General features: G+C 40.1%; 1 protein-coding gene and 2 pseudogenes across 3 annotated transcripts; 2 read left to right on the forward strand and 1 right to left on the reverse strand.

Annotated features, from left to right (window-relative positions):
- Positions 1-192: 192 nt before the first annotated feature.
- Positions 193-24017, reverse strand: LOC148370491 (dual specificity protein kinase CLK2-like). 3 transcript variants are annotated; one of them, XM_088333019.1, is made up of 11 exons: positions 23760-24017; positions 21920-22010; positions 20483-20549; positions 20280-20396; positions 19328-19494; positions 16961-17055; positions 12177-12306; positions 12036-12118; positions 11891-11970; positions 11738-11828; positions 193-251 (listed from the first exon to the last, which is right to left on the reverse strand). In XM_088333019.1, the coding sequence occupies exons 1-11, from the start codon at positions 23823-23825 to the stop codon at positions 240-242; spliced, it is 999 nt and encodes a 332-aa protein (XP_088189145.1). In that variant the 5' UTR covers positions 23826-24017; the 3' UTR covers positions 193-239. The 3 variants fall into 3 exon arrangements, with proteins under 3 accessions (XP_088189145.1, XP_088189144.1, XP_088189146.1); XM_088333018.1 differs by lacking the exon at positions 193-251 and adding an exon at positions 8787-10531; XM_088333020.1 differs by lacking the exons at positions 193-251; positions 23760-24017 and adding an exon at positions 8787-10531 and having other exon boundaries at positions 20280-20401; positions 21920-22016.
- Positions 2518-9326, forward strand: LOC148370492 (uncharacterized; annotated as a pseudogene).
- On the forward strand, positions 22631-22803 carry LOC148370493 (U2 spliceosomal RNA; annotated as a pseudogene).
- Positions 24018-27106: the final 3089 nt, after the last annotated feature.

The raw sequence follows: 27106 nt of genomic DNA on the forward strand, positions 1-27106 counted from the left end.
CATCTCAAATCGTCTTTCTCCTTTGTATCACCACCAGGCAGGCAGTCGGAAAAAGACAGAACAATACAGAATATGAGGTGGGCATCAATCATAAGCTTTGGAATAGAAGTGTGTCTTAAGCCTTGATTGAAAAACTTCCATTGAGGTTGCAGATCTTATCTCCGGAGGCAGGGCATTCCATAGCACCGGGGCCCGGATGGGGAACGCTCTCAAGCCTGCAGACTTCTTGGCTCTCGGAGTCACAAGTAGACCTGCATTTTCCGAACGCAGGAACATAGGGGGAAATCAAATCAGACAGATAAGAGGGTGCAAGTCCCTGCAAACATTTATATTTTAATAAGAGAACCTTAAAGTCACATCTTAAGTGGACCGGGAGCCAGTGAAAGTTGGCCAATACAGGAGTAATATGCTCAAACTTTTTGGTCTTAATCAAAAGTTTAGCTGCTGCATTCTGAACCAGCTGCAAACTTTTGATGCTAGACATCAGGAGACCAGAAAGCAATACATTACAGTAATCAAGCCGAGAAGTAATAAACGCATGAATTAAAACCTCTGCATGTGATTGGGACAGCATCAAACGAATCTTCGCAATATTACGGAGGTGGTGAAAAGCTATTCTAGTAATATTTTTCACGTGTGACCGAAACAACAGATTAGGACAAATATAACACCTAGATTTGTGACCAAGTCACTATGGGTGATATTACATTTGACTAGGTTCAGGGTCGTGTTTGAAAACAACTCACGAAAGTGAGCTGGACCAATAATCAACATTTCAGTTTTTTCTGGGTCAAGGTGCAAAAAATTAAGTGACATCCATCTTTGAATCTCAGTAAGGCAAGCCTCCAGATTTCTACAACTTAACTGTCCAGTTGTCTCCAGTGGCACATACAGTTGAGTGTCATCTGCATAGCAATGGAAACGAATATTATACTTGCGGATAATGTCACCAAGCGGGATCATATAAGCTGTACTTGCAGGGGGCCAAGTACAGAGCCCTGTGGAACACCACAGGGGACATTAGATTGTTTAGAGGTCAGATTGCCATAGTTAACACATTTCATCCTGTCTGACAGGTAGGACCTAAACCATGAGAGTACAGTTCCTGAGATACCAATGCATTCCAGACGAACAAGTAATATTTTGTGGTCGACAGTATCAAAAGCAGCACTGAGATCCAGCAGCAGTAACATTGATGAGGCACCGGAATCTATTGCTAAAAGGAGATCATTGGTTACTTTTACCAGGGCTGTCTCAGTAGAGTGATTTGCCCTAAATGCTGACTGGACAGTTTAAGTTTTAAGTTATTAGCATGTGCTAGTTTAGCTGAAAATGGTTCTGTACAGCAGCCAGTGGTTCTCAAACGGCGGGATTTTGTCAAGAGGAGCGCGGGGGTGTTTGACCTTGGGTAACTTTTTTTTCTTTTGACTTTCCAAAAATCAGTAAACTAGAGCATTGTTGGCATCATCGACCATATCATCTTTGATATTAAAAAAATCAAACAAAATAAATAACACAAATTGTTTTACACCTTTTTGTTTGCAGATCATCCAGTTCAGGGTGTCCCTTGCCCACAGCCTGAAGATGCCTGGGACGGGCTCCAGTGCCCCCGCTACCCTAATGAAGATAAGCGGTGCAGAAAATGGATGGATGGATGTTTTGCTTTTTTTTTTTTTTTTTAATATTGTGCTCTTGAGTTAATGTTGGTGATCAATTTGAATGTGTTATTATTTATTGATTTTCTATCATTTCCATTTTCAGTATATGGTTTAACATGGCCTGGATAAACAGCGGTGAAAAACCAAAAAGTCTGGTTAAAACCAAAAAGTCTGGTTATTTGGGACATTGTCAGCTGACTGTCTCGCTGGCAAAATGGTTAGGGATACAATACCACTACAAATCAGTACTGTTCATCCATGTTTGAATCCATTTTATCTTTCGCGGGCCATTAAAGCAGTCAAAGAATATTGCTTTCAGGCCAATCTCACCTATTTCCTTAAAAGGTGGCGTATGTAACTAATATTCTACTTGCTGACGCCATATTCTGGCTGAAATCATCAATGCGGTTCCTTTTGTTGTTTGAGTAAAAGTATGTGAAATTCTTAGATGTGCTGGAATAAACCCTTTTCTTTTTCATCTTTTATGGGGTTTGGGTTGGTATTTGGACTGTATTTGAAAGAGTCCTTTTCTTCTTTTACCAATAAATTTTTCCAGACAAACAAGTAATATGTTGTGGTCCACAGTACCAAAAGCTCTGTGATTCAGCAACAGTAGCATTGACGAGGCACCAGAATCTATTGCTAAGAGAAAATCATTGGTTACTTTGACCGACAGTTTCAGTTGAGTGATTTGCCCTGAATGTTGAATAAACAAATTCAAAGAGGTTATTTTCAGACATAAAGTTGTTCAGCTGCAGTACAACAACCTTTTCAAGTAATTTGCAAAACAATAGTAGATTTGACACTTTACTATAATTTAATAGTCTTTCCGGGCCAGGATTAGGTTGCTTAATTAAGCATGGGTTTCACAACAGCTTACTTAAAGGCTACCGAAACAGTACCTGTGGGGAGGTATACTGGACTGTCTCAGAAAATTAGAATATTGTGATAAAGTTCTTTATTTTCTGTAATGCAATTAAAAAAACAAAAATGTCATACATTCTGGATTCATTACACATCAACTGAACTATTTCAAGCCTTTTATTATTTTAATATTGCTGAATTTGGCTAACAACTTAAGAAAACTCAAAAATCCTATCTCAAAATATTAGAATATCATGAAAAAGTATACAAGTAGGCTATTCAACTAATCACCTGAATCATCTAATTAACTCGAAACACCTTGCGAGGGTTTCCTGAGCCTTAAAAACACTCAGCTTGGTTCAGTAAACTAAATCACAAGTATGGGGAAGACTGCTGATCTGTCTGCTGTCCAGAAGACCATCATTGATACCCTCCATCAGGAGGGTAAGACACAAAAAGAAATTTCTCAAAGAGCAGGCTGTTCACAGAGTGCAGTTTCAAAGCATATCCACAAAAAGTCTGTTGGAAGGGAAAAATGTGGCCGGAAACGTTGCACAACCAAGAGAGATGACCGCAGCCTTAACAAAATTGTGAAGAAGAGCCGCTTCCAGAATTTGGGGGAGCTTCAAAGACAGTGGGCTGAAGCTGGAGTCCAGGTATCAAAAGCCACAGTTCACAGACGTGTCCGGGAAATGGGCTACAATAGCCGTATTCCCATGGTCAAGCCACTTCTGAACTCAAGACAACGGAAGAAGCGTCTGACTTGGGCTATGGAGAAGAAGCACTGGACAGTTGCAGAGTGGTCCAAAGTCCTCTTTTCAGACAAAAGCAAGTTTTGCATTTCATTTGGAAGTCAAGGCGCCAGAGTCTGGAGAAAGGCTGGAGAGGAGCAAAATCCAAGTTGCTTGAAATCCAGTGTGAAGTTCCCACAGTCAGCAATGGTTTGGGGAGCCATGTCAGCTGCTGGTGTTGGTCCACTGTGTTTTATCAAGTCCAGAGTAAATGCAACTGTGTACCAAGAGATTTTAGAGCACTACATGCTTCCATCTGCTGAAAAGCTCTATGGAGATGAGTATTTCATTTTCCAGCATGATCTGGCACCTGCCCACAGTGCCAAAACCACCAGTAACTGGTGCACTGACCATGGCATCACTGTCCTTGATTGGCCTGCTAATTCCCCTGACCTGAACCCCATCGAGAATTTGTGGGGTATAGTTAAGAAGAAGATGAAAGACACCAGACCTGCAAATGCAAATGAGCTGAAGGCCGCTATCGAAGCATCCTGGGCATCGATAACACCTCAGCAATGCCACAGGCTGATTGCCTCCATGCCACGCCGGATTGATGCAGTAATCCGTGCAAAAGGATTCCCAACCAAGTACTGAGTGCATCAATGGACATTTTCAAATGTTTGATTTAGTTTTGCTGTTATAAAATTATTTTTTTACTTGGTCTGAGGAAGTATTCTAATATTTTGAGATAGGATTTTTGAGTTTTCTTAAGCTGTAAGCCAAATTCAGCAATATTAAAATAATAAAAGGCTTGAAATAGTTCAGTTGATGTGTAATGAATCCAGAATGTATGACATTTTTGTTTTTTTAATTGCATTACAGAAAATAAAGAACTTTATCACAATATTCTAATTTTCTGAGACAGTCCGGTATATTAATAATATTTAAAACCAAAGGTCCTACAATCCCAAACAGATCTTTCACCAGTGAAGCCGGAAATTGGTCAAGCAGGCTAGCAGTTCGTATTTTCTAACTACCGAATCTTTATCTTTAAGTTACAGAATGTTTGTTTAAAAATTCTTCCCAGATGATTTGAATCTTCTTATTATAGAAACACCAAAAAGTCATGGGCAGAATAGGTAGAACTGAGTTAAATTGCTGTCTACTAAGTGCCACCAATGTATCAAACAAAAATAGGGGATTATTTTTATGTACAGCAATAATCCCAGAGAAATAAGATGCTTTATCTGAAGTAAGAGATACTTCATAATTCAGCAAGCTGTCGCAGCAGGCCAGCCAGAAAACTCCAAATTTTGTAATGCGCTACTTTCGTTCAAATTTCCTGCAACATTTTTTGACGGACCAGGCTTCTTTAGTAACCCAAGTCATATGCTTTTTCGTTCAAAATGTATGTCATAGGCAATGTTCCCTCTAATTTTGCACGGGTCTGAGCGTTCACACAAAGTCGGTGAGCAACGCTTGAAACAACAGTGAGCAACGGCAATCCCAAGTGTGGCAACTAAGTCATTATCAAACATGTCCAAAACTTGACATCACGTTACATTTTGCTGAGTATCTGGTAATGCAAAATTATTTTTCACTTTTGAATGAATTGACACATGTACTATTGCAAAGGTTGTACGGCCTACAAACGTAATTTGTTCTTACAATTCTTTCACAAGATATCAATTTCTTTTTATTTCCTGACATATTTTGTTGCATAATATTAACATCTGTGGGGGCTTATTTAGTCAGTTGTAAGATACAGAACTGTACTTAATCACATTTTTAGTGGAAGTACGATGTTGGCAACACGATTCACTTGATATAATTGGAAATTATTTGAATGCAACACAAACTTTTTCTTCTTTTTTCCGTGTTTTTTTTCCACTTTTTTATAAAATTCCTTTAAAAAAAATTCATTGTGTTTATTTTTTCCAAGCTGTTACTTTTTTCTGACTTTTTTTCTAAATTTTTCCTCCTTTTTTTCTCTTCCTTTTGTTTTTTTTTCTCTCAGCTTTTCACTACTTTTTCATTTTGGTATTTTTTTCTTTTTTGTTCTATTCCCCCATTCCTTTAAGTCATTTTGTGCATAATTTTACATAATATTTGGTCATGTTGGGATTAAAGAAGCAAAAACAACCCGAAGAGCCATTAAGGACCCGAAAGAGCCGGTTCCTTTTAGTGAGCCGAGCCGAAGAAGCCGGTTTTCGACAAACTCTACTAACTTTACTCAACTTCGTTCTACTTCGACTCGACTTCAAAATACCGCATTTAGGACACAGGGGAACCCGTGTATTTTTACCTTCATGCACTGTAACTTTGACTTAAGTCGCTTCTTAATTAGTAATTTTGAGCCCTTATTTTTGTGCGCTGGCTAGATTTTCTTGTGCGCTGAGAATGTGCGAGCAGTGCGCAATTGCACACGCGCGCAGCTTAGAGGGAACACTGGTCATAGGGGTCGAAGGACGTTAACCAAAGCGGTAATAAGGTCATTGGTAAGTGAGTCAACAGGCTCAATATACAAAGGATAAGGACACAGTTTTCACTGGTAAGAGTTCCAGGAGAGCAGATGATGTCGCAGGTTGTTTCCTTATCACAATAGACTTTAAACAGCACCTCACATTTAACAAGTTAATGTAAGGTGCATTAGTATACGATAACACCAAAACATCTGAAGCTACCTGTGAGGGATTTATTTGTTCCTCTAGTCTGGGAAAAAACAACAAAAGTTCAAGCAGCCATTTTGTGCTGTTATTTCTTTACTCCAGTGTTTTTACCGTGATGAGTTTCAGTCTCAGACTCCTTCTGAATATTAGATCACTAGCCTCCAAAGTTTTACTTGTCAATGACCTCATTAATGAACCTTATTGGCCTTTGTGAGACCTGGTTAAAACCAAATGAGTTTGTAGTGTTAAATGAGGCTTCTCCCCCTAACTTTGTGAGTTCACACTTGGCACGACCATGCAAAAAAGGTGGAGGCGTTGCTCTTATATCGGAAGGTAAGTTGATATTTACTCCTAATACCCCTACTAGTATTAAAACGTTTGAAGCACTTGTTATGAGGTCCTTAATGTCAACACCAATTTATGTAGTTGTTGTGTATCGCCCACCTGGACCATACTCAAATTTTTTGGATTAATTTTCGAAACTGTTAACAGACTTGATAACTTTTGCGGACAATGTTGTAATTATTGGTGATTTTAATGTTCACATAAACTCCCCATCAAATTCACTTGCAATTGCTTTTAAGTCACTGATTGATACATTTGGTTTCAATCAAGTAGTTGATGTGCCCACTCATAAAGATGGGAACACTCTAGATCTTGTTCTGACCTGTGGCGTAGTAGCCTCAAATGTTACAGTGTTACCGTATCCTAATGCCATCTCTGATCACTATCTTGTTAAGTGTGAGGTGCTGTTTAATGTTTACTGTGATAAGGAAAAATCAGGCTTTAGCAGACGCAATATCCGCCCTACAACGGCATTAGCTTTAAAAGAACTATTACTTATGGTAACTGCAGCCTTCCCTTCGTACACTGGATCTGTTGACTTACTTACAAATAACTTTAATACTGCTTTGGTTAATGTTCTTGATTTTGTGGCACCCCTAAGGTATAAATTTCAACCTAAGAAGCATACACCTTGGTTTACTGAAGAAACCAGGTCACTCAAACAAGGTTGCAGAAAACTTGAAAGATAATGGCGCACTACAAAGCTGGAGGTCTTCCGACTGGCCTGGTGTGACAGCTTGCTGAAATATAAAGTAGCTCTTGCCTCAACTAAAGCATCGTTTTTCCCTAAGATTATTGTTAAACATAAGAATAATCCGAAATTTTTGTTTGACACCGTGGCGAAACTTACCAGACAACTTAACCCAAATATTTCTACTTATTCTGCTAATGACATTATGGAATTTTTTATTAAAAAGATTCAACTAATCAGGAATGAAATTTTAAAAGAACGCTCTGTAACCTCCTCCTATCTCAAAGATGTGGAGGTGTTAATGTTTCTGAACAACCGCCGACACGGTCCTTGGTTGTTCGGAAACATTCTCCAGTTTCAATGATTTGTCCCTTGATAGTCTAACACAGATGGTCAGTAGAGCCAAACAAACTACTTGCCTGCTTGATCCGTTTCCAGCTTCACTCGTGAAGGATCTGTTTGGGGTCTTAGGACCATCAGTTTTAAATATTATTAATATATCGCTATCCTCGGGTATTGTTCCTGTAGCCTTCAAGTCTGCCGTTATCAAACCCACGCTTAAGCGACCTAACCTTGACCCAGGAAGCCTAGGTAATTATAGGCCAGTGTCAAATCTGCCATTTTTTGCAAAATTACTTGAAAAGGTTGCTGCACAGCAGTTAAATGACTTCACGTCAGAAAATAACCTCTTTGAAACTGTCCAGTCAGCATTTAGGGCAAATCACTCTACTGAGACAGCCCTGGCTAAAGTAACCATTGATCTCCTTTTAGCAATAGATTCCGGTGCCTCATCAATGTTACTGCTGCTGGATCTCAGTGCTGCTTTTGATACTGTCGACCACAAAATATTACTTGTTCGTCTGGAATGCATTGGTATCTCAGGAACGTACTCTCATGGTTTAGGTCCTACCTGTCAGACAGGATGCAATGTGTTAACTATGGCAATCTGACCTCTAAACAATCTAATGTCCCCTGTGGTGTTCCACAGGGCTCTGTACTTGGCCCCCTTCTTTTTAGTATTTATATGATCCCGCATGGTGACATTATCCGCAAGACTTGCACCCTCTTATCTCGCTGATTTGATTTCCCCCTATGTTCCTGCACGGAGTCTGCGCTCAGAAAATGCAGGTCTACTTGACTCCGAGAGCCAAGAAGTCTGCAGGCTTGAGAGCGTTCTCCATCAGGGCCCCGGTGCTATGGAATGCCCTGCCTCCGGAGATAAGATCTGCAACCTCAATGGAAGTTTTTAAATCAAGGCTTAAGACACACTTCTATTCCAAAGCTTATGATTGATGCCCACCTCATATTCTGTATTGTCCTGTCTTTTCCGACTGCCTGCCTGGTGGTGATACAAAGGAGAAGGACGATTTGAGATGAGTCAGCGGACCAGCATTTGACCTGAAGCATGCCAACGTCTGCATTGACCAGCTGGCAGAGATGGGAAGCTGCGTCGTGGCCGTCATAGACTTTCTGGACTAGTTTACAGGCTGGGGGCGTCGTTGCTGTCATACACTTTCCGGACAAATTTTCAACATGTTACCTAGTGTTTACTATGTTTGTGTACTGTGATGCTAAATGTAATTCACCCTGGTCATCCTGGAAGGGGGATACCACTTGTGAGGTCCCTTCTCAAGGTTTCTTTTTTTCCTCACGCTGAGGTTTTGAGTTGTTCCTTGCCCGCATGTTGGTTTAAGATCAGGTAATTGTGTCATTGTAATCCTGTGCAGTCCTTTGAGACATTTTTGTGATTAAGGGCTATATAAATAAATTTGACTCGACTTTATTTGAGTTGACTGACTTCTTCCTCATTAGCCGTTAGAATTTTATTTAGTGCAATGTCAATTTCATCTCATACTTTAATTGTTGAAGCTTTCCAAATGGCACAAAACCGTTTCTGTCTACTAACTCATAAGCAGGAATCAAAGGAAGGCCAGTAGTTATGTGTCATTGGCAAACTTGACGGCTCAATGAGTCGGCTCTTTAAAGTTAAAGACGGGAGGTAGCACACCATCAATCAAGAGCTGGCTTGCTTCAAGATGGTTATGTGTTGTTTGGAAAACCTTTTTTAAGTGAACTACTGGAGCTCGCTCATCATCAATCAGGAGTTGGCTCCCCTTATCTTTATCTAATTCTGATTGTTTCAAAACCAACTTGATGAAATTAATCTATAAACAAATAACACTAAAAACTTGTAAATTTAGATATCTGTGTGTATTTCAGTTCACAGATGCAAATGAGAAGAATTGGATAGGTCTATATTAATTAATTTCCTCGTATGTTGCTGATGTGTTAGTGGGGGGAAACAAGTGGTACAACAGATATTTTGGGGGAGCAGCGGAGAGTTATCACAAAAAATGAAAGCTGCTGACTGGTCTAGTCCGCTGCAGTCTTGATGTTGAGGTTCATGAGTACGTTTGAATGCAGGTACGTAGGCAAGTGAGAAACGACCATATGGTCTTCTTAAGCCCCGCGCACACCTGGCGCCAACCGAGTGGGGAATTTGCCATCGACTCTTTTGAATGCAAAAGGCCAAAAGTAACGTGCCCCCGCAAACCTGATGCTATTTTCAGCGGCACAATTTTTAGAGTTGCCATTTTCAGCGTCACAATTTTCAGCACTCCTCCATTTTGTATACGTACCGTATTTTCAGATCATGTTACCATTCAAAATAGTAATTAACATATAGTTTGATAGCAATTACGAGTGCAGTATTTACTAATGCGCCGAAAGAAAAGCCAAATGAGGGCTTTGTGGCAAATAAAATGAGAGCAACATTTGACAATGCTGTTGGCAACAGAATCATGTCATCAAACATAACGGCAAAATGACCAATGGCCAGTGGTGTCGCGCGCGATAGGTGCTAGCTGTGTGCGAGACTTTACCATGTTTACCAGTTGTACTCGGACAACGAAGTTGCCTTCAGAAGCATCGGAAATCGGAGTTGCAGTGAAGTAAATTTCTGACGGATTTTTTTTGGGGGGGGGCCACATGGGATGGACATTCAGATCACAAGGGGGGCCAGTGCCCCCCTGTGGCCCCACGGAAGATCCAACAATGAATGACTATCAGAAAAAAAATCAACTAAATCAGTTTTTTCATCCTAGCCCTTTTGCCAATTTGTAACCCAACGTGGCCTGCAAGGCTGTGACTAAAAATAGTCAACTCACCCTTGTTCTAGAGTGAGACTGACACACAACTCCTGTAGTCATCAATACCGATACTAGGTACTTATACTTGGTCGGCGCTCTTTTAACTGCCAAAATGGCGTCCGATACTCTACAAGCGCATTAGTCGTTTACTACGTTGTTCGTGCTAATGCCAGAAGGTCAACAAAGACCAACAACGGCATCGGTTTTATTCACACTCAAAACAGGAGCTGGTTGCTCGAGATTATCTGCCCTTGTTGTAGCTATTTCCATGAACCTGATCCCACGTTGAAGGTCGCGGCTGCTGAAAGAAAGGATGGTTCAAAGCTGAAGAAAGAAGGATCCGTTTGGAAGGTTCGTACACCAGCATCTTCTCCAAAAGATCCAAAAACTGATGCTGATCCCTGCCTTGCAACAGAACGTACTCCTAGGAGGGAAACAAAAATAATTATTGAGGGAACCAGTTTAGCTTATAGTGGACTCTCGACATACCAACTACTCTAGTTACGAGATATTTGGGAAACAAGATGTCTTTCCAGCAAAATTCTTGCCCAACATGCAAGAGAAAATCCAAGTTACAACAAATTGAAAACATATCTTGTGACTTTTTTTTTCTTTTTTTTGCTGCTGCTAAACGAGTGAAAATGATAGTTTGGTAAGCATGTTATTTATGCTAGAGTTATCTACATAACTCTTAAGATGTTACTTTGTTACCGAAGTATTTGAGCTTGTCTAATATATGCACGTAAGTTATACTGAAGCAGAAATGTTATTCAGTAAAGAGTTATTAACATAACTAGCATAAAGAACATGCTAACCAAACTGTCATTTGCACTCCAAATCACCAAATCCAGCAAAAAAATTCATCATCTGTGTCAGATTTACTGGTAAACAACTCCAACTCGGAAGGCAGAGGATAAGCCTCTTCCTCCTTCCGCTTCGAAAAATGTCCCCCTCACAACAGGGCTAGGTTATAATGATCAATAGCGCTAGAGCTTGTGGTTTAGTGTGAAAATAAGACCAAAAATTTAAACTCAATGGTACAACAATGTGTTAATAGTTTCACATAAAAGTCTCACCGGAGTATATGTCGCCCATTAGGCCAATCTATGAAAAAGGCTGCGACCAATCGTTCGGAAAATACAGTAATTGGTTTTCAGTTGCTTCTTATGGGAAATGTTTTCGAGATTTAAGAGATTGTAGATAAGAACCTATACTCACTACCATTTTATGCATCAGACAACTATTTTTATTTCATATTCAAACAACAAAAACAAATCTTGACTGTAGTCTTGTGTATTAGTCTATGGTGGCTTTATTTTGTATTTTGTAAGTTTTTGTACTTGAATTAAGTTCTCCAACGATCGCATTAAATTTACAATTTGCCACTTCCACTTTTAAATAAACGCATGTTTTTTAGATATGTATTCTGGAAATGGATTGCATTTTGCACTTAAAAACGTAGTATGTGATAACATTGACCACTTATTATAATAGAAAAGTTGGCATGTTACCTGATCTGTGAACGAATCAATTGGTTTTGTATTATTTCACATGGGGAACATTTGTTCAAGATGAGGGGAGTTAAAAATACGTATGTAGAGGGACCGCGGTCTATTTGTGTTGTGCTAACCCTTAAAGGCTTGCACTTGTCTTTGATGTAGCGTCCTGACTTGGAATACTGGTTCCAGTCCAGGCGGCTGCCCCGGAAGTAGTTGTGCTTCCTGAAAAAAAAACAGTCATACAAAAATGGCTGCCTAGTGCTTTGAGATAAACGTCTTTTTACCTGCTTTTTTGGACCATAATGGGAGGAATGGGACCGCAAATGTGTTCCATCATGGCCAGATGCTCCTTGTTGTCATGAGTCTGTGGATGCAAAGGTCATGTCAAGTTTATTTGACACATCAAGGTCATGTTGCAGCTTCTGTGACCTGGTAGAGCGTGAATCCTGTGTAGTACTCGAAGAGGATGCAGCCGATGCTCCAAACGTCACAAGGGTGACTCCAGCCCAATTCTGATAAGAGGGACGTTAGAATGTGGAGGTGGGCCAGACAGCGGAAGGCAGAGCTTACCCAGGACCACTTCAGGGGCCCTGTAGTGGCGGGTGGAGACCACAACAGAGTGGTGTTCCGGTTCGAAGGTGGCGCTGCCAAAATCGACCAGGCGGACGCTGCTATCTTTAAGCCGCTTTTCGCTGCATTTCTGCAATCATTAGTCAAGTCTTTTCCTTACTTCAAATCAAAATGTATTTATTGCGCACTTTACAGACACCACAATGCAACTCAAAGTACCACATAAAGCTTTAGATAAACAATAAAACAATCACTAACTCCCACCCAACATAACAGAACATAAACTACACATACAGTTCACACACATCAAATTAAATATATATCATTTTTTTAATATACCGTAAATTCCGGACCATAAGCCGCTACTTTTTTCCCAAACTTTCAACCCTGCGGCTTATTCAGTGATGCGGCCAATTTATGTAATTTTTCTAACGGCTGCCAGCGGCACTCGAGTACAAAAGGTAAGATTTAAACTGCAACTTCTTGGCTTGTGCACAAATTAAATTAGCGTCGACCTCTCCTCATCATGCAAATTGCAAGGAGAAAGGCACATGACGCAACTTTCAAGCTAAACGCAGTCGAGCAGTCCGGTATAGGAATTACTTTGCGAGCCTGATGCAAGCGTGTTTTTAAATAAAGGAGCGTGGGACCACGTCTATGGCAAAGTCTCTTTCCCATATTGAAGGAAGACGACTTTGATGACATCAGTTATAAAGAGGAAGATAAGGACGGTTTACCATGCTTACTCCAAATACAGTATGTTTTTTAACAAGGCTGTTTACTGTGTTGCGAGCGTGCTTCTAGTAGCGTTTTGCTACTAGAAACACTTCACAGGCACGGTTTGGGATGAAAGTTATAATATTATTCAAGCTTTGAAAACTCTCTTGGTGTACTGTCTTTCTTTTTAAATATGTGTAACCATGTATAATATGTATTTGCAACTGTAGATTTTTGTAATGTATTTATTTTAGAAACTTATTCTGATATTTTTTGTACCAGCAAATGAGAAAGAAGGGGCGGGGCAAACGTGGGCTGACGGGAAGTGGAGTAAAGGTGAGACGTGTTGTGGACGCGGCCGACAATAAAGGATTTATATTTTTCCCACCCTTACCTTTGGAAATATACACTTTTTTCCTTGGATTACTTTCAACTGGCACCTGGACTCTGCGGGGCTGCATTAAATGATAACTACCGGTATCATTTTCCGTTTGTTATGCCGGCTGTATTTTTTGGACTGTATCCGGTAAAGGTTAATTTCGTGGCTGCGCGCGAAAAAATATATTGGTGCTGAGATGGAATAAGAGCTTGCTCTGTCCACTCCACGCATTGGCCCGGTATTGCAGTACCTCCGGGACGGGTGCATCCTCAATGATCGCAGCAAGGCTTTAGGACTAGGACCTTAGCTTAGCCTTTTGGCTGACAGTAAGTGTCCTGGCTCCTAGGCTTTGCAGTGTATTATGAACTGACCGATAACGGATAATGAATAACGAAGATAGAAAAATAACCCTTAAAAACCCCAAAACCCCAATTTCGTGTTTGTATTGCATATTTTCAATGTGGGCGCATGCGGCTAATATGCAGGTGCGGCTTGTGTATGTACAAAATCGGGTTTCCTCCCGAAATGTAGTGGGTGCGGCTTATAATCAGGTGCGCTCTATAGTCCGGAATTTACGGTACATGTATTTTATACATTTATTCATTCACTGGTGTATTTATTAGACCCAAACAGTGATTGTTTGGTTTTATTTTGAAAAGAAGTCCAATTTTATAATCCATCCTATGAGATTAGTTACAAGTTGTAAAAAAAATAATTAAAAAAAAGAGGTTTGTCATTTTGTGATCTCCTAAAACTCATCAACCATCTGTCTGGGGAGACAAGCTGCATTGTCATATTAGTGACATGACAGAGTCTGCTTGATGTTCCCCTTTTTCTGATAGTGTCCACGGTTCCAGTCATCCTTGCTTTGCCTCGCCTTTTTTGTTTTTCCATTTTGAAAAAGTCCCTGGCACGTCCGTTTTTCGTAACAACTCTGTCGAGGTTCCAAAACACAGCCCCGGGGACTGAAACATCACGTGGGTAACTGACGACCACTGATTTGTCAGCGACATCAGTCACTGCTGACTTTTGTTTTCATCCATGACAAATTATTATTATTATTATTATTATTAGCAATATATATATATATATATATATATATATATATATGGCACGGCAGCGCAGTGTGTGCAGCACAGTTCTGAGGTTATGAGATCAAACCTTCCTGTGTGGAGTTTGCATGTTCTCCCTGTGCTTGCGTGTGTTTCCTCCGGGCACTTCGGTTTTCTCCCACATTCCAAAAAACATGCATGTCAGGTTAATTGGCCAGTCCAGATTGTCCCTATGTGTGAATGAGCGAGTGAGTTGTCTGTCTCTGTGTGCCCTGCGACTGGCTGGCAACCAGTGGCAGTGTCCCCTGCCCGCTGCCCAAAAATAGCTGGGATGGGCTACAGCACCCCGCGACCCTACTCAAGATAAGTGATGCAGATAATGGATGGATGGATATATCAATACATATACACACATACATATCTGGATATTGCTGTAAGTTCGATTTTGTATTGTGCACCTTTCTCAGAGCATAGGACAGTACTGTAGTGCTTTTTTCCGCCACTACCGGCGTGTGGCGCTGTGAGAGCTCACCCGCCATACACCCCAAAGAAGAAATCTGTCTTCCTCTTCCTAGTTCGTGTGTGAACATACTGTACTGTATCTCCACCGCGCTAATAACCTTGAAATTTTTATTGTTTAATATCTCGAGCATCCAGTCAATATGGTTGGTTTAAAGTGTAAAGAAGAGGCGAGCCATTTCTTTTGAAATGAAAGTGGAATAAGAGAGCTTGATGTGGTTGAGAAAATGGTTGGATCGCTTTGTTTGGCCACTTGCTACCACGGAGGAGGAAGTTGCCTAACTCTTGAAGCTCATCTTCCAAAAGTGAGTTAAACTTTATCTTTAGAGAGCATATTATTTTATTAAATGTTTATTATTTATAAATGTAAACGGTCTGCATTTATATAGAGCTCTCAAGTCAATGAAGACCTCCCAAAGCGCTTTACAATGTGCTTCACACTTTTCCCTTTTACACACTGACTAGTGTAGTGTCGTTCCGGGTTGATTCCTCACCTTTCTTAGAATCATTTAGACCCCCACAAGGTGATATCTTGCATGTTACAAGTTCAAGTCTTACTGATTGTTCGGGGTGGACAGGTGTCTTTATGCAGCTAACGACCTCAAACAGGTGCATGTGATTCAGGATGATACATGGAGTGAAGAAGGACTTCTAATGGGCGGACAAACAGGTCTTTCAGGGTCAGAATTCTAGATGATACACAGGTGTTCAAATACTTATTTGCAGCTGTATCACACAAATAAATTGTTAAAAAAATCATGCACTGTGATTTCTGGATTTCAGACCCTTCCATGATTTCTAAGTGGAAGAAATAGCAAAATAGTAGGGTGTTCAAATACCTATTTGCTTCACTGTATATAAAGACCTGTGTTCTTTTTTTGGTCCAATATGACTCTTTTAACATTTAGGTTGCCAATCACTGGCAAAGCCTCATGAGCGCAAATTGAGCTCAAATTGTGTTTTATTCAGAGATGCCAGGTGACAAACCTAACGTTGACCTTTTGCAATTCCTTGATGGTCAAACATGCATCCTTTAGTTGAGGGGTCTCAAACTCAATTGACTTGTGGGTTACAAGAGATGGGTGTGGGTGAGGTTGGGTCAAATTGGGTTTACCACAAAAAAGATCCTATAAAAGCATTGTAATTTTTTTTTTAAATTTCTTAAACTAAATAAGAAAAAAAGAAAAATAGTAGCGGGACAAAGTATGTTATTTAGCACCTCCGAGCAATAAAAAAACTTTATTCATTGAAAAAGTAACTATTAACTGGAATTATTAGCAAAAAACATGATTCATCATTTAAATTATTATTCACACCGCTTAACCACAGTAGGGTCACAGGAGTGCTGGAGCCCATCCATGCTATCCTCAGGCAGTGGGCAGGGGACCCCCTGAACCGTTTGCCAGCCAGTCGCAGGGAACACAGAGATAAACAACCCACTCACTCGCTCATTCACAGCTAGGAACAATTTTGGACCGGCCAATTAACCTGACATGAATGTTTTTGTAGTATGGGAGAAAACCAGAGTGTCCTGAGGAAACCAATGTACGCACGGGGAGAACATGCAAACTCCTTACAGGAAGGCTGGTAGCTGGATTTGAAGCCATGACCTCAGAACTGTGCTGCGGACGTGCTAACCACTCAGCTGCCGTGCCGCCCTTATTATTATTATTATTATTATTATTATCCTCTAAATGTGTTCATTTTAATACTCATATGTCGTGATATTTGTATTTGTATTTGAGTTTACATAACATGAAACTCACCTAAAGGGAGCTGACAAGGTTATCAGCAACCATGCCGCTACAGGTACCGCAAAAACTACAACCCGGTAAAAGTCTGAGCAAAAAATAAATAAATAAATAAATAAGATGAAAAACGAGCCAGTTCGTTTGGATTTGGCACTCTCACCATTGCTATCTGAGTTTGATCCCTGTTGCCATGATTGCACAAAGATATTCATATCCCAGTATGCATTTCCAATTTTGTCAGTAAATAAGGCGCACTGGATTTCAAGGCGCGCATTCAAATTTCTGCCCAATTTGGAGTTTTAGGCGAGGCCTTATAGTCCGGAAAATGTGGTGGACTGTTTATTTTTATGTGATTTGGTTTCCAACCTTATCCTGGTTGTATACGAGGGAGTAATTAGAGTTGAGGAAAAGGATGTTTTCCGGCTTCAGGTCCGTATGAGTCAGCTTGTTGTCATGTAGAACTAAAAGAAAAAGAAAAGAAAAATAAAACCTCAAAAGCGAGACAGAACACCCTTCTGGCAAAATCAAATCCTTGCTCTGCATTTCCAGGACTGTTTGGGAAATATTCTCATTTTGGACTCGTAGTAAAAAAATAGTCATTCATTTCAAGAATATATTGATTCAAAAAATAGGCAAAAATACACTATGATATAAATGTGCATTTTTTTAGAGATACTCGTAGTTTGAGAAATGTATTTGTTTAGCATAAAATGAGGCTCACTTAGAGGGGCCTGACATGAGTGTTGACATTTAAAACCAAAACTTTAATTTGTTGAACAAAATCTTGGTTAGGGCCCGGTCACACAGCCGTTTGCGGCTGAATCACGGCCAGAAATTTCTGCCTGTGAGGCGGACGCTATTGGACGCTTTGAGATCGCCATACAGATGAGATACAGCTGTGCTTAACACGCGGTCGGAAATTCACGCGCGGTTGGCAGCGCAAACAAATTTGGCGCTGCTCAATACTTGAGAGCACGGGTACACAGCCTTTCACGGGCGTATCGAGGCTGAATCACGGCCAGAAATTTCTGGCCGTGAAGCAGACGCTGTTGGGCGCTGTTGGACGCTTTGAGACCGCCATATAGACGAGATACAGCAGTAATTTACTCGCGGTCGGAAATTCACACGCGGTTGTCTGCGCGAAAAAGTTTTGAGCTGCTTAAAACTTTGAGCACGTGTTAACCGCGGGCGGCACACGAGGTAATGACGCGGAAATGACGCGGAACGACGTGCTCTGGGGGCGGCCAGGGCGTGGTTACACATGGGTAGGACGGGAAATTTCAGCGGGTAATCGTGGGTGGAGCATGGTCATAGCATGTTCTGCGCCTGTATCGCGGTGTTATTACGTGAAATTAGCGTGTTACGCGTGTGACGGTCAAACGCCTTTCTCCGCGTATATACAGCGCGATTTGCCGAGCACACGTCAGTTGTGCTCGAGACGTCAAAGGGTGGACATGGATCCCCGTCACCGTAGTGACCTCGTCTTAATCCATTTTTATTTCTTGACATTTCTTTTCATTTCATAACAAGATAATAAAATAAAAATGAAAAACTATTACAATAATAACATATTGGCTTCTTCGGTGCCATAGCTTGAAATCTTGATCTTCACGGGACTGTGTCTTGAGCGGTTATGATTTCTACAGCCCGGTGTTATGCCAAGAAATGTATCCCTGCCGAGATTACTACAACCACTTTTACCTCGTTTTATCTCACTTTTATATCACTTTTAGGGAATGTAATGGCGAACATATAACCAAAACCACTTCATCTTGCATTTGTTGGGAATGTAATACAACTTAAACCATTCCGTCTTTATTTTTGTTGTGAACGTAATCGAACGGTAATGCACACCGTATATAAAATCCTCCCCCCCTCGCGTGAACACGCATTCTGCTGCGCTTCCAACAAAAGCGATCGTATTCTATATAAAACGCTTATTAAAATAATAAAGCGAGCTAATTATAACAATTGGGAGATCCTAGTCTATATAACGCGTTTATTTAAGCGATAAAGTGCCATCGTATTCTACAAAATGCGTTTGTTAACGCGGATGAAAAAGTCACCAACGTCAATGCACGCTTCCAACAAATGCGCGTTTACGCGAGGGGGGAATTTTGCGTAGGAGTCGGATTTGGGCACAACACCGGCTCGGGAGCTTTTATACCCGTGGTCCACACGGGAAAATGACGCGGAAATGACGTGATGAGGAAGCAGAACAGTCGCCGGCGTCTGTTTTGCGGGCATACCACCAATGAACAGCGGGTTGGCAAATTTTGCGCATTTTCCACCGCGGGCAACCACGGGCAAAAAACCCCCGCAAAATTTTACCCGCGATACAGACGCAAACGGCTGTGTGACCGGGCCCTTAGAAGGGTTTGTTTTTTGCTTTCAGTGTATGATCGAGTATTTCATTGTATAATGATTGTAAAAAAAATAGGGTACTACTTCAGGGATTTTGCTTATTAGAGGTTCTTTTCGGAGTACAATCCCCGTGAAAAAAATAACCAGGGATTACTGTCTTGCTAAATCCTTTGCTACGATTGTATTCTGTCCACAAAATAAAAGACAAGCAAATTTAACTGGAAGTCATACTTGTAAATGTTATTCAAATCATCCTCAGAGTTTATAGCTTCACTAGCAGCGTGTTTTTTTTTTGCCAGCCACTTAATCCTGTGCCTGATATTAGATCCGCTTATCCGGCATCAAGTGAGAAATAAAAATAAAACTCACAGCTGACGGCTTGGCAGATCTGCCGGCCCATGTGGCGCACGTGCTGAACCGGGTAGGGCAAAAACTGGTTTTCTTTTTGGAACTGGAAGGTGCTCACAGACAAAAGCTCGAAAGAGATGCACATGTGGCCATCCATGTCAAACCAGTCTAACATCTGCACGCAGTGGCTAAATATGAAAAAATATCTAGGTCACAAACATTGATCAAAATACATATCAGAAACATAACAAAAATGGATATCCAGATCAGAAAATTCGGTTAAGTAACATTGATATAATGAAAATGTACATCAGAAAACATGAACAAATATGGAATTGGAGATCAGAACATTGACAAAAAATAAATCGAGGGTCAAAAAACATTGACGAAAGTGAAAATGGAAATAAGACACATTGACAAAAATGTAAATCCATATAAGAATAGTTGCCGAAAGTGGAAATCAGGATGAGATACATCAACGAAAATAGATATCTGGATCAGAAAAATTGCTGAAAATGGAACTACAGGTAAAAACACATTGAGGAAAATGAAAATAGAGATAAGACACATCGACAAAAATGAAAATCCAGATCAGAAACATTGACAAAAATTGAATTATTATCAGAAATATTTACAAAAATGGAAATCAGAACATAAACATTTACAAAATCCCTGCCCAAAAAAATAATGGACCCAGTAACTTTTTCACCAGATGGGCAGGATGGGTTTTGGATTTTTTTTTATAACTTAATAAATGGAAAATCTGCATTTTGTATTTCCTTGGGTTGTCTCTGTATGATTTGAAATTTGTTTGAGGATTTGAAACATTTGTGAGTGATAAATACTGTTTGCAAAAACACAGACTTCAGGGATGGGGCAAATACTTTTTCATGGCACTCTATATTACTTGCGTTTTTCAAAACCAGAGCTATGAGGATGAAATTAAAAAAAAAAAAAAGCAGAGGGCACTCACTAAAGCTTGTGCTGATCTTTGCGGTTAATTTTCTCCAGCACGTTGATCTCCATCTTGGCGGCTTCTCTGTACTTGTAGATGTTCTTGATGATCTTCAGCGCAACTCTGCGTCCGCCTCTGCGCTTTAAAATATCAAGGTATGTTTTTGTTTTTTTGTTTTTAGAATTGGAGCAATCGCAAGATATTTTCTACATTCTCCTCACCTGCCGCGGTCTAAACATTGCAGCACTTTCCCAAAAGTGCCCTCGCCCAACGTCTCCACGATCTCATCTGTAAAAGAAACATGCAGAGATTCTCCACATTGAGAAACGGCATTGCTCGACCTCAAGGGTGAAAAATAAAACACTGCGCAAACAGGAAAGGTGATTTACTTCTTTATTTAATATGACTTTTATATTAATCACCCTTAAAATGATATTGTGTATTTTTAGCACCTCCTAGTAGCAAAAAAACATATTAATTTTTAAAAAAGAATAATACGCCAAAATATATGAACTTTAATGGATACATTTGTAATTGTTTTTACATACCTTGAGGTTCACCTGAGAGGGAGCTGATATGATTGTCCGCCATCTCGGACCCCTTTTCCCCCTTGCTTTTTTATCTTTTTCTTTTCTTTGTTTCTTGTCATTCTTTTTTCATATCTTTTTTATCTTCCTTTCCCCTATTTATTTTCTCGTTTTCCCCTTTTATAAGTGGGTTTTTTTTTCGGTTCTAGCTTTCGTTTTTACCATTTTCTCTTTTTTCTCCTTCTTCTGTTTTTTTCTGTCTTTTCCCACTTCTATCTTCCCCCCTTTTTTCTTATTTTTTTTCACCTTTTGTTATTTTATTTCTTTTCCTGCTCCGATTTTTTCCCTTTTTACGCTTTTGGGTTTTCTTTCTTTCTTTCTTCACTTCTTTCTTTCTTTCTTTCTTTCTTTCTTTCTACCTCTTTTTGTTTTCCTCTTTTTTCTCATTTTTTTCTCCCCCTTCTTAACAAAAGGCTGGGACAAAAAATGGTCACTTTGAATCTCCGTAGTTTGTATTCTTTCTTGTGTTTTGTAGCACTTGTTTTCAGTTGCACTATACAAAACAGTAACATCTAGAGGTCAAATATTACACTCTGTCCCTTTAGAGGAGAAAAAAATCAGGATAAATACACAAAATATTGACAACGTAAATGGTAAATGGCCTGCATTTATATACCACTTTACCAGTTACTGAGAACTTCCAAACCGTGTTACAATACACGTCACACACAACCCACTCACACACACAGTCACACAAAGAAAGTGGTGTGTTTGAGTATGTGTGTGTGTGTGAGAGAGAGAGAGTTTTTTTAGAATAAAAACAAAAAAGAAAGTAAAAAGGGGGTTAAAAAAAGAAAAAAAAAACAGAAAGAGGAAAACAAAAAGGGTAGAAAGAAAGAAAGAAAAAAGGAAAAAGGAAAAAAAGAAAGAAAGAAAACGACAGACGGACAAATGTATCACTACAACAAATATAGTATTACAGAAGTACTTTGTAACTGGCCTAAGCTGTCAAACTAGTGTAATGAAACAGTTAGAATCAGTTTGACTACTGGTGTGTTTTTTACATGTCAACAATGCCAATAAATCGTATTCTATTTAATTGGATCGCCGAGCGTGGGGTGGTTTACCTACATCGATCCACCAGGATGTCGCCATTTTTGCACTGCGGGTGGCCGTTGTTTGCGTCTTGTCGGTTTTCAACTGCCGTGTCGCCGCTTCCGTGCTAAAAAGGGAATTTTTGTCAAAAAACATTATCACAAAAATGAGTAAGGTAGGCATTTTGAACAAAAACAAACATTTGTGTGCAACACTTGATCACTGAGGGGCAGTTACAGTCTGTGCTCAAAGTTTTACTGACCCGTGGCCTCCGTCATAAAATTAATAATTTGTGGCCTGCCAGTAACGTTGATCGCAATATAAAATATATTTGTACAAAAACAAAACAAAAACCACAATTTTACCAGATGATGTCAGAAGCCCCTGGCTTTCTGTAAGAATTTTAGGTTACGCCATTTATGACATGGTGACTGTAAATAAGAAAAGGAAAGTTGACTGTGAGGGCCGCCGCTTTCAGGACAAGTGGATATTGGAGTATTTTTTTCACTCATTTTTCAGAATTAGAATTTACTTTAGATATATAAACAACAATGTTCGAATGGCAAATTCCTTTACCAGACTTAGAGGCTTTAATATGTCACAAACGCCAAGGATGTAATTTCACTGCCACAAAGTTTGTTTTTCAACACAAACATAAAAGCCACAAGTAATACAATGTGAATTGTATGATGTGATACTCAAAACTAACGATGATGTTGATGGTGTTCTGTATTGGTAGCTTGGCCGATCAAGGCCATGGCCTTTGGCCTTGATGCTAAGTCCTTAGCTTGGCCTTTTGTGTACTTTCTATGAAGTCACTATCTTTGATTTTTGCATTTCGGAGATGGAATATGAGCTTGCTCTGTCCACTCCACGCATCGGCCCGGTATTGCAGTACCTCCGGGAACGGTGCATTCGCAATGATCGCAGCAAGGCTTTAGGGCTAGGACCTTAGCTTGGCCTTTTGGCTGAGAGTAAGTGTCCCGGCTCCTAGGCTTTGTAGCGTATTATGAACTGACCGATAACGGATAATGGATAATGAATAACGAAGATAGATCAATAACCCTTAAAAACCCCCCGCACTGGAGGAAAGAGGTCTAAATGTAATGGAAGCTGGAGCTTTTGTTGGTGATATGAATGAGTGGAGAGGTGTTGTGAAAGAATAGTGGAATGTTTGGACGCATTCTAAGGGATGGGTGGGGCACCTGTATGATGCTGCAGGGGTAAACCAGTTAAAGCTGTCGGGCCCTGCTGTCTAACAGAAGAATGTGTTGTGTCACCCTGACCTGAGTGACATGGCAGCTTTCTTGTGTCCTGTTTCATCTGGAGGGACGAAAGCATGACCAACTTGGGTCCCGAGGTGGTTAACTTGTTTGGGTGTTTGGGCATTTGTGTTGGCCATGGTCCCCCCCAAAAAACACCAAAAAGGTAGGTAGGTAGGTAGATAAATAAAAGTGATTTGGTGAATAATGTTTCTAGTATTTTAGGTGCCTAAAGAGACACTTCTGGAACAGTCGCCGGAATTCTCATGACTAGTCAGGTAAACCTATCCTCTTGGATGCGAAAGTATGGGGCACCAATGCTTAACATGACAAATTAATAATGAGGACTTTTGCCACCATCTGCGTCATTTTTAAGCACGTTTTTATTTTTCTTCAGTTAAAACTGAAATTGCAACAATTTCAAGTATTTTCAAGCACCAACCAAAATTCAAGCACTTTCCTGACCTTGATAACACAACATTAAGATTAAAATGTTTTCAAAAATTTCTAAAATCTCTAAGAACCCTGTTTGTTGCTGTGGAAGCTCTGTTATTAAGAAGAGAAGCAAATCTTAGGAATCAAATTTGATATGAATGCCCGGAAAAGAAACTCACCAACAAGCAGAGGCACAAACAATCCAGGAAGGTTTTGAAGACGGACGGCAGCTCCGTCTCGCCCATCAGGAAGTCGGAAAAATGGCACTTGGAAAAAGTGCCTACGGCAATGTCAGATGCAATAAAAAAAATGCAGAAGAGCGAGGTGGCTGATTGGAAGGAACGCAAAAGTGAGAAGAAGACGGCACGGCACTGCGACTAAGAATACACTTGAGTGGCACCAAATGACCGCAAGACTGGGACACGAATCAAGATCTGCCTGTAGGGGAAGCTCCAATTTCATTGGACTCGTGGGTCCGGCTGACACCTCTTTAAAGGCACAGTGTGTATTTTTTAGCACCTCCTAGTGCAGAGGTCCCCAAGCTTTTTCAAGCTGAGAGATACTTTTTGTTACTGATTAGCGCAAAGGGCACCCACTCAGTTTGATAGGCATTGCTGTAATGACAAATCATGTTCTACTACATTGTTACTAATTTATTACCAGGTTAATTATTGGAAGAAGGGTTAAATAGACCCAGCCAATCACTATAAAAGAGAGACAAAGAGAAAGAAGGAAAGAAAGAAAGAAAGAAAGAAAGAAAGAAAGAAAGAAAGAAAGAAAGAAAGAAAGAAAGAAAGAAAGAAAGAAAGAAAGAAAGAAAGAGGGAGAAAGAGAGAGAGAGACAGAGGGAGAGAGAGAGACAGACAGAGAACCAGAGAAAGACAGAGACAAATAAAAAAAGCGAAAGACTGCAAAAAAGAGAGAGACAAAAACAGTTAGGTTAGAAAGAAAGAAAGAAAGAATAAAAGAAAGAAAGAAAAAATGAAAGAAAAAAAGAAAGAATCTAGGACAGACGGACAAATGTGAATTTCCCTTCGGGGATGAACAAAGTATCTATCTATCTATCTATCTATCTATCTATCTATCTATCTATCTATGTATCACTACAACAAATGTAGTAATACAGAAATACTACTGAAACACTTCAAAAATTCTACGACAGAAAAACTCCACCAATACTATTACAGAAATACAACGCTGATATATGAACAATAATGCTACAGAAATACTTCTACATAAATACTGCAAGAATTCTTCTAGAGAAAGACTATGCCAGAATCACTACAAAAATACAGCAATATTAAAAAAATACAAAAGAAATATAAAAAAAAACATTATGGAAATACTACAATAACACAACGATTGTAATACAGTGGCACTTTTACTTACATTATCAATTATTTCTGGAAGTAGCTTTTTAACCTGATACATTTGTAAGTGTAGACGTCTCTTGAATAATAATGCACTAATCTGTTCCAAGCCCCGAAAAAGTATGATATTTTTTAGTCAATCATGAAAGCGCATCAAAACATGAAACAAATACATATTAAAATTAGATTAAATTGTTTAAAGTTGTTTACAGAGCGGAACGGGGGCAGGAAGAGCATGCCGGGATTCACGCATACGCATCGGGTTGCCTGGGCCCGATGCGTATGCATCTCTTTTATTGATGTTTACTATGTTATGCGTGCTGTATTGTATTTTTTACTTTGTATTCTGAAATGCCTTTGTAACTAGAGGACATAGTTTTCCAGTCAGGTACTTAGTAACATCAAAAAGTGTATGTAGAGGTACCACTGAACCACACAACTAAATACAAGAGGTAGTACTTATAAAAGGGTCCTACTATATTATTTGGAAACCAATTTGATCGAACCTGTAGCGCCTAACAAAGGTCAACAAGCCAAAGAGGTCATGGTGAGATGAGTCCTTTATAATTTTGATGGCTTTGCTGTGGTATCACAAGCTGGCAAGGTCTTTTAGACTGGGCAGAGAGCCACTATGGTCTTCTGGATTTTAGTGTGTGAGTGTGTATGTGAATGGGTAAGTGTGAAGCACATTGTAAAGTGCTTTGGGAGGTCTTCATTGACTTGAAAAGCGCTATATAAATGCAGACCATTTACCATTTACCATGAGATTACCGTAAATTCCGGACTATAAGCCGCTACTTTTTTCCCAAACGTTCAACCCTGCGGCTTATTCAGTGGTGCGACCAATTTATGTAATTTTTTTAACGGCCGCCAGCGGCGCTCAAGTACAAAAGGTAAGATTTAGACCGGTGGACTATATGCGCTGAGATAGACTGCAACTTCTTGGCTTGTGCATACATTAAATTATCGTAAAAATACCCTCATCATGCAAAATGCAAAAAGAAAGTCACATGACACAGCTTTCAAGCTAAAAGCAACCGAGCAGTACGATAAAGAAGGAGCGAGCGTGTTGCTAGCGTGTTTTGGAATAAGGGAGCGTGGGACGACGTCTATATGACAAAGTTTCTTTTGGACACTGAGGAAGACGACTTTGATGGCTTCAGTTCTAAGCAGGAAGTTGAGGACGACTGCAACTTCTTGGCTTGTGCATACATTAAATTAGCGTAAACATACCCTCATCATGCAAAATGCAAAAAGAAAGGCACATGACGCAGCTTTCAAGCTAAAAGCAATCAAGCAGTCCGATAAAGAAGGAGCGAGCGTGTTGCTAGCGTGTTTTGAAATAAGGGAGCGTGGGACGACGTCTATATGACAAAGTTTCTTTTGGACACTGAGGAAGACGACTTTGATGGCTTCAGTTATAAGGAGGAAGATGAGGACGGTTTACCGTGATTTTTACAAGTACGGTATGTTTTTTTAACAGACCGGTTTACTGTGTTGCGACCGTGTCGCTAGCCTGTTGCTACCATTAACTGCCCTGTCACAGGCACCGTTTGGGGGGAAAGTTATATTATTATTATTAAAGCTTTGAAAACTCTCACGGTGTACCGTCTTTCTTTGTAAATATGTGTAACCATGTATAATATATATTTGCAACTGTATATTCTTGTAATGTATTTATTTCAGACACTTATTCTGATATGTTTTGCACGGGCGAATAAAAAAGAAGGGGCGAAACAAACGCGGGGTGACGGGAGGAGGGGACCAGTAAAGGTGAGGGTGGACGCGGCGGACAATAGTGGATATACATATTTCCCACCCTTACCTATGGAAATATACACTTTTTTTCCTTGGATCACTTTCAACGGGACCCAGACTCTGCAGGTCTGCATCAAACCTTATAATCAGGTGCGCTCTATAGTCCGGAATTTACGGTACATGCATTTGGTAAGAATCTTCGGTGATGTATCCAGGGTTCATCGAATGTTTCGGGTCTCGCAACATCAGACACTCTCACTAAAATGATCCGCCCGGGGTTGATCATGCCTCACAACCTTGCTTTGGGCTTGGGGTGTTTACTTGCGCTAATTGCCAGGGCTATGCTCTTAGCAACGGCTTTCAGAACCTGGTCATGGCGCCAGCAATAGCGTCCATCA

This window comes from Urocampus carinirostris, chromosome 3 (assembly GCF_059441175.1).
Source record: "Urocampus carinirostris isolate Australia breed hairy pipefish chromosome 3, RoL_Ucar_1.0, whole genome shotgun sequence".
Lineage (NCBI taxonomy): Eukaryota > Metazoa > Chordata > Actinopteri > Syngnathiformes > Syngnathidae > Urocampus > Urocampus carinirostris.

Coding starts and splice junctions, on each gene's coding strand:
- LOC148370491 (XM_088333018.1), bottom strand. CDS start 23,825: ATGGGCGAGACGGAGCTGCCGTCCGTCTTCAAAACCTTCCTGGATTGT. Junction 11,971..12,035: donor CAGGATTCACGCTCTACCAG/GTCACAGAAGCT, acceptor TTGCATCCACAG/ACTCATGACAACAAGGAGCA. Junction 11,829..11,890: donor ATTATGGTCCAAAAAAGCAG/GTAAAAAGACGT, acceptor TTTTTTTTTCAG/GAAGCACAACTACTTCCGGG.